At 46.2% G+C, this 11,461-nt stretch overlaps 1 protein-coding gene across 6 annotated transcripts in view; it reads right to left on the bottom strand.

Annotated features, from left to right (window-relative positions):
• The window catches only part of TSHZ2 (teashirt zinc finger homeobox 2), a 444,024-nt gene that overhangs the window by 54,544 nt on the left and 378,019 nt on the right, over positions 1–11,461 (bottom strand). The window contains exon 3 of one of the 6 annotated variants that reach the window (XM_070486148.1): positions 7–1,546. The exons of 4 other annotated variants lie outside the window; for them this stretch is intronic. In XM_070486148.1, coding sequence (XP_070342249.1) covers positions 1,545–1,546 — 2 coding nt within the window. In that variant the 3' untranslated portion in view covers positions 7–1,544. Of the gene's footprint in view, positions 1–6; positions 1,547–11,461 lie in introns of those variants that run through there. One more of the 6 variants, XM_070486142.1, reaches the window with a different exon arrangement.

The following is an 11,461-nucleotide window of genomic DNA, read 5'->3' as shown; positions in this document are numbered from 1 at the left end:
ATGAGGCCAGATGAGCAGATTTTCTGGCGATTGCTATTACGTCCAGTGCCCCTGCTGTTGTCAACAAATCACGTGTTCTTTCTACATTTGAATCTCTATTGCTCTACTTCCCAACACCGCCATCCTGATGACCACTCAGACTTCCAACAAATGTCCGAAGTGCCTGCTGGGATCACTGGCAGGGCCACCGAGAGCCTTCACTCTCTCTTCTTACTCTGATCCCTTTTCCACTAACAGTGATCGCAATGGACCCAGACGGCCCCCTGCCTCCACTTGTGTCTCTACGAGTCTGCCTGTCATGTGGGCACCAGGGTAACCTTCCTGCACTGCAAATTGGACCATGTGAACTCCCTGCTTAAACCCTTCCCTGGCTCTTGCCCTTATGGTAGTTGTTGGATTCACGTTGATGTACACACACACACACGCATGTATTATTTAGCCTTGATTTCAAAATGTCAGTGTAACTAAAAGATGCAAATAGTTGTCAGTTAAATACTGTCTTACTTCTCTTAAATCCAGACTTTTGTTATATCTCCTAATACGGTAGTGCCTGAGTGTGTGTACATGTATACAGACATACAAACACGCATATATATCATGTTGTTTTACCGTAATGTACTTTATCTCTGTTTATTATTTATATTATGAGGTTAAGATACTACATGGATTTGGGGGTAATTGTATAGGTAGGTATATTACCTAAAAAACAGTTTTAGGGTAAGAAAGGCAGCATCCTTCAGGAGGCCCGTGAAGGAGAAGATTGTGTGGGTGGGGGTGCGTGGGGATGGGCATGGGTGGAGAGCAGAGGAAGGAGCAGAGAAGGTGGAAGGAGGCCGTGGGGCCTGAGCCACGGTTGAGGGCACACCAGTACGAGCTGCATTGCCTGCTTCTCTAGAATCAACTATATTGATAATTTTATCATTGCATATTTTAATTTTTTTCCTCCCACAGGCATTTCCCAAGCTGTGCACTGGACTAAAAAGATGGATCTTAGACAATAGCCAACCTGGCATTTTGCTGATTTTTAATGTGTTTATTGTCTAAGTCATCAACAGAAGCCTTCAGGGCTTTGGTAATGGGCTATGTTACAGACGAAAGGAAAAGAGAGAGAGAGACAGGAAAGATATTTTCTTCTCTAGGTGTTGTCTTCTTAATTTGCATAAATGACAATAGTGAACGTCCTGATTCACTGCCACCTTTCTAAAGCTTGGGGTTGGAAATCAGCCACCATATACAATGATAACCCCTACTTATATATGACAGGCCCTGTCCTCGGCACTTTACAAACATCGTCGCAATCAGCCCTCTAAAAACCCTTCAGAAGCTGCTCCTCTTCATCCGGAAAAAAGAAGGAAGCACAGAGAGGTGACATTTCTTGTCTCAGGTCACCCAGCTGGAAAGTGGCAGAGTCGGGGCTTCCCACAGATCTGCCCCACACGGGAGCCTAGGTCCACGTGGAAATATGAGTTCATGAGCCCTGTTTTCATGTCCACTGCTATTAGCCACAGAGCATAGTCCTGGCTTTTTCTTTTAAACAAGATTTTTCCTGGAAAAAAAAATAGCACAAGAATTTGGTAAAAAAAAAAAAAATCTAAACACCACAAAAATAAAAAGTGCCCCTCCAATCCTAGTGCTCATTTCTGATTTTTCCAGATATATTTCTACATAGATAAACACAGTGTATGTATAAATACACACACACACATATAATTTTTTTGTGTGAGTGTGGGGAAGATTGGCCCTGAGCTAACATCCACTGCCAATCCTTCTCTTTTTGCTGAGGAAGATTGGCCCTCAGCTAACATCTGTGCCCATCTTCCTCCGTTTTTTATGTGGGATGCCTCCACAGCATGTCTTGATAAGCAGTGTGTAGGCCCATGCCTGGGGCCCGAACCCACAAACGCTGGGCAGCCTAAGCGGAGCTTGTGAACCTAATCACTATGCCACTGGGCTGACCCCCTGTATAATTTTTTAGAGAAACAATTGTGATGGATATAATTTATATATTATTTTTAACACAAAGGTAAATACTATAAACAGTTGATTTATCCATCAAATAATAAATCTTGTGGTTGTTCTGTATCAACAAGTTGGGATTTACTTCATGCTTTTTAAAGGCTATTTTGAATCTCCCGGTACGGAAAACTAAAAAATGCATATCAGTTCTAATGCGTGGAGAACATCCCACATTTAAATAGTGCTTGACTTACATTAACTCATTTAATCGCCTATGTACCATATGAAAGAGGTACTTTAACAGCCCCGTTTCTCAGATGAGGACACTGAGGCATAGGGAGGGGAAGTGACCTGCCCAAGGCTGCACAACTTGCAAGTGGTGGAGCTAAGATTCAAACCTAGTAAGTCTGGCATCAGAGTCTACGGTTCTAGCCATTGCCCGGTAGGTGCAGGCAATATCCTTATACACGTGTCTTCACAGACATGGCCAGATACATGTAAAAGATAAATTTCCAGCCAGGCACTCGCAGGTTGAAGAGAATGAAAACATTTTCTCAGCTACTGCCAAATTCCTCCCCCAAAGAGGTGGAATCATTTACACTCCTATCAACAGTGCATGGTGCCATCTTTGAAAGTGTTACTTCCTTTCTTAATTCACGGGATAAACAGAGTGGAGTCCTGTCTAACAGTGCGAGTATCTCCCTTTGCACAGCACAGAAGCCACATGAGTTCATCTTGAGTGACAACTGTCTTGAATTCATTGCCCTCTGGCAGAACAAGCACATCCTATGAGCTTCTCTCTCTGTGTTGTCCCGGTGGTAGCTGCCCGGCAACCCTACCAGCACACACATAATTACTCGTACGGTGCTTAGCACTGGCCGGACACCTGAGCCTCTTTTGACCATTGAGTCACACTAATTAGCTGAAGGTGTAAGAAGATGGGGAAGGGAGGGGATGACTTAGAAGAGGAAGGCTGCTGGCAAAGGGGCTACACCGTGTGTAGAAGCAAGGAGAACCTTGGCTCCTTCTGGATGAACAGAATATTTGGCATGTGGAAGATCAGCTGAGGTCATCTCATTCTGCCACCTCTCTCTAGGTGGCCAAACCTACTTGTGCAATTAACATGGAACACCCTGGCTTTGTATCAACAGAGATAAAGTAGAAGAAGATCCCCTGCGGGATCTCCACGGCGGCCCCCTGCATTCTTTCACCACAGGGCTTCCCAGGCCTCCAGTGCCCACTGGGTACCCCTGCAGGGGTGAATGAATAGGAATTAACACCCTGGCCTCCCCTGTGTGTACACACCTCCCAGCCATCAATCATAGATGGAACTGGGTTAGCAAACACCCTGGCTTCTCCCCCTTGGGTGGAATAACACAGGCCTGTGTCCTGTACTGGCTACCCAGATTCTCCGTGGGGTGGAGTGCCCGCACACTTCATTTTCCACATGAAGACTGTGTGATGAGGTCCCCTGATGGCTGCCTTCCCTTCCCTGGCTCCTTGCCTCATTCTCCTACTGGTGTTTCCCCGGATCAGGAATTCTCGTCTCAGTGGCAACTTCTGGGGGAACCCAAACTAAGACAAATCGCAAGTCTAATTGGGACAGGGGTTGGGAGTGGTTAAGGAGACATCTCAGCCGTCCTCAGGGGGACAGAGAGGACTGGCACCTGACTCCCACCCAGGAAGCTGAGGCAGGGTGTGGCGGGGGCCTGCAACCCACCCAGAACAGGGGGCTTCTAACTGCTCCAGGTGACACTGCAGGAAGAAGCTGCTGGCTGGGACCAGCCTGACGTCTGAGAATTTGTCCGGGGAGGGGAGGGTGAGTGTTTGCTGTGGGCCATGAGGGGCAGAGAGCCCGTGGGGGTGGTGCTGAGGTGTGGGTTGTCCTTTAGCCACGGGGCCCTGACGCTTGGGAGCAGAGCGGAAAGTCACAGTTCACCCCCTGGGAGATGGAGGTGTGGGCCTGGATCAGAGAATGGCAGGAGAGAGAGCCCAGAAGGAACCGTCCAAATAACTTGTGAAAATCCAGGAGTTGTGGATTGAATGTTTGTGTCCCCCCAAAATCCGTATGTTGAAATCCTAACCCCCCAATGTGATGGTACAGGAGGTGGGGCCTTTGGGAGGTGCTGAGGTCATGAGGGTGGAGCCCTCGTGAATGGGATTAGCGCCCTTAATAAGAGACCCCAGAGATCCCCCCCCTCCCTCTTCCTCTCTGTCGTGTGAGGATACTAGGGGAAAACAGCCATGCGCAGCTGGGAAGATGGCTCTCGCCAGAACCCGACCACGCTGGTACCCTGACCTCCCACTCCAGCCTCCTGAACTGTGAGAAATAAATCTATTTCCTCAGCCTGGCCCCTCTTCTGGGACCGTCACCCCGGGGCCAGGATTGGCCAGGAGCAGGGCAGGCGTGAGGACCAGTATGGAGCTTGGGGCACCTGCTCTGCTTTCCGGGGGGCCAAGAGCTGCCCCCTGAGTCCTCCCAGGGCCCGTGCTGCTCTCTGGGTCTCTGCGTGAGTGCCCGGACCACACGCTGTAAGGCTCCGCCCTCCCACTCCCCACCCACTGATAAAAAAAAGCCACCCAGTCCATGGTGTTCTGTTACAGCCGCCCAAGTGGACCAAGGCACCAGGAGATAGAGAGTTAGCTTTTTTCTGGAGATAGATGACAGTCATGGTTATAGAACAATATAAATATACTTAATGCTGCAGAATTGTACACTTAAAAATGGTTGAAATGGTCAATTTTGTGTTATGTATATTTGACCCCAATAAAAAAAAAAAAGAGAGTCAGCTTTCACTCTCGGCCTGGAGTGCAGACTGGGAGCCACCCAGCAGGGGAACTCCCTTCTTGGTCCGTCCCTTTCTCCACCGCCCGCCTCACCCCCCAGACGGCCAGGGGCCCCTGGGGGAGCTGAAGCTGCTATCAGCAGTGGGGGGAGCCGGAGGAGGGAAATCAAGAAGAATCCAGCCCCTCCCCGCTTTCCTGCAGGAGGCCTCCAGCCCAGAGTAGGAACACAGATCTGAAGTTGAGTTGACAAGCGAAAGGAGGGAAAGGTCGGTCTGACTTTGGAATCGAGTCCCTAAGTCAAGTCTTACAGTAACTGCAGCCCACCTTCCCCTAAGAATGAGCAGAGGAGTCTTGGGCGGCTCAAGTTTTATCCGAGGGCAGGGAAAGTTTACTCCCTTTGATTCTAAATGGAGAAAGAAGTAAAAGGATGTTTTGATCACCGTTCAGGTGACATGCCCACTCCACAAACGGTTCCATGTTTTATCATTTATTATGCGTGGGCCCTTTGTTAACTGCTCTTGCCTGAATCAGTTCATTTAATCCTGTCTATGAGGTAGGTACTGTGATGAGCTACATTTTTAAGGTGAGGAAACAGGTTCAGAGAGGGTATGTGAGTGCCCTGGGGCCCACAGCGGGAGCTGGGGTTTGAGGCCAGGCCTGTCAGATTCTACAGCCCCCCTCTTCCTGACTGTATCCTGATCCCCACCACACAGTCAAGACGCAGGGTCTCTTGGGAACTAAGACTCCCAAAGCTGCCTACGGTTTTTAGGGAGATGATCATGATTTCTTCCTCTTACGTTAATCCGTGCTAAGTCTGGGATGAGCTGAGTTTGGAGACTGGCTGGGACTCAACATCTCATTAAGAAGGTTGAGGGAGGTGGAGGGAGGTGGAGGGGAGACCCAGGCCGTGGTCCTGGCTGTAGAAGAACTCCGGGTCAAAGGAGGCCTCCACTTACTCATCTGTACAATGGGGACAGCACTTCCCATCTCATAGGAGAAGATGCCCCAAAAGTGCTGAACACAGTGCCTGGCATGAAGAAAGTGCTCCATAAATGACAATTACCATAATATTTGATTCGGAGCAACAGGATTTAAGGAACATTGAATTACAGCTCGTAAGAAAGTGTTTTCAAAACAGTACCAACGATCAACATCGCACATTTTAAATTCTCACAAATGTAGCAGAGATGATCCTAGACACGAGTAATCCTACTAGTAAAGTGATAACGATAACGGAATGCTCAAAACTCCTTCTTAGGGCGTCACACACGCCACCCTCAGAAAGGGATGCTTTATGTAAGTCGATTTCATTGAAATGACACACCTCCTCCTCCAGTAATTTCACTATCCTATTGAGACTTGTTTCAAAATCCTAGGCCTGACTTGGTGTCATTTAGATGGCTCAGCTTGTTTTGCTTTTTCTTATGTCAGGGACTTCTAAGTGGATTCTGCTCAGGGATGTCCCTGGAGAGCGAAGTTTGGTGAAGAAGGATGCTAGTGGTTTCAAGGCAGAGGGAGAGTAGGGAAGGGTCCCTGGCCGGCTCAGAGTGAGTAGTCAGCGAGAGTCCCGGGGTCTCTATCCTGTGATGCACCATCTGCTTCTCAGAGTGAACCTTGACATTTGCAAAGGAAGATGTGAATTCTTAAGGCCCTTTCAAATGGGCCACTCGAGGCTTTCCCTCCTCCTTGGCAAGGCCCAAGAGCTAAATGACATTCATTGAATCATCAGAGGTTCTGTTTTCTCGATAAAGGGCTTCCATTCTCAACTCCGGAAGCAAAGGGTCCATCTCATCCCCATGAAAGAATTCCTAAGCAGCCTCTATTTACAGGGTGTTATATACCACTATTTCTTTCATCAAATAACATCCTGAGAACAAGGCCTACATTATTATTATTATTATTTTTGTAAGTTGGTTTGGTTCTGTCTTTGATTAAGTTCTACGGAAATTGGGCTTGTGATGAATCATTAAACAAAGACACTTTTTTTTGGTACAGCAACAAAGCCTCAAATGATTAATTAAGGGCACAATGCCAAAACAAGTGTCTTTGTTTAAAACGCAGTGGACGAGACAGCCTTGGGAAAGTTGATGTCTTAAGTAGACGCCACAACATGTTTTTAATTATGTTCAGGAAGACGAACAAGCATAGGAATCGCCAACTGTTTAGAAAGATAATTTTTTTTTTCGAAGAAAGATTAGAATTAAAAAAACCAAACAGAGCATTATTGATTTAACACAAATGCCATTTGTTGGGCCCTTTGTAATTTCCTTATTAGTGTCATCATTCTGGAGTTCACATCCCCCCTCGTGTTACAGTGTTTGGCATCCGTTCAGCTCTCAGCAATATGATACAGTAAACACGCAGTGACTGCTCATATTAAAATGTTTTATTTGTCGTAACAGTACAGATGATCAGGCGGTGCTCGTCCTAAATTATCCCAATCATTGCCCAGGCTAATCGCAAGAGAGGGAAATCAGGGACCATCCCCGTGAGATGAACAGGCAGGCCCAGGGTGCAGGGCGAAGCTGTCAGCTGGAAAAGAAACAACAGCAGAAAAGTTCATGCAACATCAGCTCTCCATTGCGCCATTGTGAGAACAGCCCGCTGCTCAGTTGAAACAGACATCAGTGGCCTGGGTGATCTACAGAGTGAATGATGCGTCTGGAAGCAGCTTAACTTTGGGTTGTATCAGGCAGTCAGATTCCATTTGGATCAAAGTGGCCTCTCTCAATATTCAAGGTAATGACAGCTGGAGCTTTAAACAAGGCCAGCTCTTAATTGTAAAACGCTGAAGACAGGCTAGGAACCTAACGGTTTGGCCCTTTTCCCCCAAACTGTCAGGAAATGGCCTCAACTCATTTGGAAATCGATGGCAATGTTGCAGAGTGGGGGCTGTGGGCTCTGCATTTCAAGAAGTCATTTAGATGCATCACTCATAGGTGCTCATCGCTCCCAGGCTTCCTTCTTGTCCATCCCACTAGGTTTTGAGAAATGGTTAATTATTCATTTTGCTAGTAAGTAATGGTTTTATCTTGTCATAAGCATTAACAATATTAGAGACTGACTTGAGAATGGCACAAAAGATGCTCTGTCTTTCCTACATTCCTTGGTTTCTTCTCTCCGCTAATGTGGTTTGAGTACCAGCTAGATGTTGGGCTCTGTGCTGAATGCTGGAGATCCCGGGGTGAACAGGCATGCCCTTCCTTCAAAGAGCTCAGACTCCAGGCTCTGAGAACTGAAAGGGATCGCATCGCTTGTGGGAGGACACGCATTCAGGCAACCAGAAGGCAGAGGGAGGGACCAGTTACAGCTGGACCCTGGCTCTGCTTTCTCCCAGGAGGATGCTGACACCTTGCAATGCTGCGATTGAGTCAAGAACCAAGAGACCCTGATGTTTGTCAACAACCCCTTAAATCAGGGTGGCAAACTGGGACCCACGGGCCAAATCTATCCCCCTGCCTGATTTTGGAAGGGTTGCAAGCTGAGCATGATTTCACATTTTTAAATGGTTGACAAAAAAAAAATCAAAAGAATAGTCATATTTTGGGATGTGTCAGAATTACATGAAATTCAGATCTGAGTGTCCAGAGATAAAGTTGCATTGGAACGCAGCCACGCCCGCTTGTCTTGTATATGGCTGCTTTTGTGCTGTGTAAGGATTCGGCTCTGCTTTGCTGCGCAAGAGCAGCCACGAAGAATCTGCTCACAAATGGGTGTGGTTGTGTTCCAAGACAACTTTTCCACTGGCCATAGTTTGCCAACCTCTGCCTAAACACTCCATAGATGCATGGCAAGAATTCAGCTACCTTCTCATCTTAGCCTGACTTTACATGTGGAGAGAGAATAAATATAGAAAACCATGGACAGGAAGAAGCTGTACAGATAGGTGGCTTCTGTTCCTGCTCATTTTCCAGAAGATTCCACATCCTGGGCTAAATAAGAAGGGAACTTGTAGGGGTGTGCCAATCCACAACCCGTTTGCAAGGCGACAATTGCATTCCCCAGAATTTTCCTCTGCGAAGGCCTTGCGTGTTTTAAGGAGAATACTTTATTGAGTCGCTTGGGATAGAAGTGGGGAGATGAGGCCCCTTGGTGGCAAAAATGGTCCCCAGTCACCTTTTCAGAGAAGGCCTTTGTTTTGCCGAGGATGTTGGAGTATTTGTGGGAGGAATCGGGGCTGAGCTGAATTGCTCCTCTTAGTAGAGGAAAGCAGGACCGGACATTGGTGGGAACAAAAGGAATCAAGAAGAAAGCTGGGGGCCGCATGGAGAGGGGGCAGAAAAGAAATCTCTGTGATTTTTTAGAGAATTGCATGAGAGGCTTCATCAGGTGTTGCTGCGGCAGGGTGATGTTACCTCCCATGCTGGGTTTCCCTTGTGAAGATTGACCGATGTCTCTGTTACTCACTGGTGCTCTGGTGAGAGAGGATTCTTTTGAGGGAACTTGAAGTGGTGCCGAGTTCTGCTTGGGGTGCCATCAAGTGAAAACAGATGCCGTGGGTTGGGATTAGGAAGATGTGGGGATAGCTGACATGTGGGTCACATCTTGATGTCACCTCATTTAGGTCTGAGCAGGTATCACACCCTGCATGTGGCCTTCCCTGGGTGCATACCCTTAAATAGCTGTCGCTCCCTCGTTCTCCATCCTTCCCAACCCTCACGCCCTGTTTCAGTTTTCTTTAAGACACCTATCATCACCTGACATTATATTGTGTAATGATTTAGTTTTATGTTGGATGTTTTTCTTCCTTATTTAAGGTCCATGAGAGCAGGGATGTTGTCTGTTTTGTTCCCTTTTTCATTCCTAGGGAATAGAACAATGCCTGGCACATAGAAGGTAAGATACATTTGTTCAGTAAACGGTCAGGAGGATGCAGGGGTTCCTACAAGCTGCCACAAGGCTGCAGAGTAGCCGCTGCTTGTTCAGCTGCCAAACTGTGGGCTGTCCCTTTGTACCGGCGCCTCCTTAACTCACACCAGTGCCCTTGCTCCCCTAGGGGGCACCAACAGCATCCTAAATGTATACCTGCTTCCATTCCTGCCCCGGCTCTAAATCCAGGCTCCACACCACAGACTACCCTTTTCGAAATGTAATGCCGATAGTGGCACTTCCTGGCTTAAAACCCTCTTATTGCTTCCTCTCACTCTTAGAACAAAATCTATACGACTTTTCATGGCCCACAGAGCTACCTAAATGGTTCCCTCTTTCTACTGCCATTTTTGTATTCTTGCTCACTCTCTTCTAGCTACACACACACATCTATGTGTTTGGGTGTTCTTCCAAATTATCACACTCAGTTCCCAATAGGACCCTGACCCTTGATGGTTCAACAAGATGTTCAACAAGAGTCAAACGAAGATCAAATTGATCTATGTATGGAGGCCTTCCTGCTGACAAAGGATTTGCTTTTCCACTCAGCTTCCAGTGCCCATATACTCAAATAATATATATTAGTCCCTAGCAGTTCTGCCCACATAATTCTTTTCCTTTTGGTAAGGAAGGTTGGCCCTGAGCTAACATCTGTTGCCAATCTTCCTCTTTTTGCTTGAGGAAGACTGTCGCTGAGCTAACATCTGTACCAATCTTCCTCTATTTTGTATGTGGGATGCCGCCACAGCGTGACTTGATGAGTGGTGTTTACGTCTGCACCCAGGATTCAAATCAGCGAACCCCTGGCCACTGAAGTGGAGCATGCGAACTTATGCCACTGGGCGGCCCTTGCCCACATAATTCTCACTGATCATTGTAGAAAATCACATGCCTGTGAATTACTTGCATGTTCTTAGGTTTTACTCGAAGTTACAATAAGGTTTAAAAATTAAGTATGATGTAACTATAAGTTTTAAATTCTATGTTTGGGAGGGTTTGGAAGAACAAAAGTGGCCAGGTAATCACCTCCGGGCCTATAGTCTTTGTAGAATTATTGTAATTAGGTCTTTTAGACAAAGGTGTAACCTTTTGTGGTCTTGCCACCAGCGATCAGCTTCCCAAAGTGACGTCAAAGTCAATAGCTGTATTATAGGTGGAATGATTGCAGGCTCCAACCCTTGGTTGAATTAACATGTAAAGGGAAGACTTGGACTTGGGTAATTATAGGATATTTCCTCAATAAACCTTATCTGATCCCCTTTTCCGCTAATAATTATATGTAATTATATTTATGTGTGAGAACATTGCATATTAATGGAGACTAGAGCCCCAAGGATTCAAAGAACTCATGAAACATTTGACTGGATATGACCAATCACAACTTGACATCCAAAGTGCACGGGGAGAAAGGAATTTGTCAAAAAGAAACCAGATAATAGGAGAAACCCAACACTTTCATTAATTGATAATGTTTTTATTAGGTTGTTACTTTCAAGTGTCTTTTAGTACTTGCACTTGAATTTAAATGTCTGAAAAGGGGTGAGTATTCAGGAAAAGAAAAGTAATTACACTCTGTAATTCTGATTTAATTACAAGGAAATAGATGTAACATGATGTGATAAAAGTTATGATGGGCTCTTTAAATGATATATGTCATTAACATGTTAATCGGCATGAAATCTGAACTTGGAGCCAAAGAAATCTTAGGTGAATATGAGGTCAACTCCATTATAGGCAGCCTTATAATGAAAATTCCATAAAAGCATTTTCAGTTTTATTCTGCAATGTACTTTTTCCCGTTTATGTTCAATACGATGAAATTCCAATCCTGCTCTTTAAAAAAGGAAGG

This window comes from Equus asinus, chromosome 15, assembly GCF_041296235.1.
Source record: "Equus asinus isolate D_3611 breed Donkey chromosome 15, EquAss-T2T_v2, whole genome shotgun sequence".
Taxonomy (NCBI): Eukaryota; Metazoa; Chordata; class Mammalia; order Perissodactyla; family Equidae; genus Equus; species Equus asinus.
This window is presented reverse-complemented; position numbering and strand designations above follow the sequence as displayed.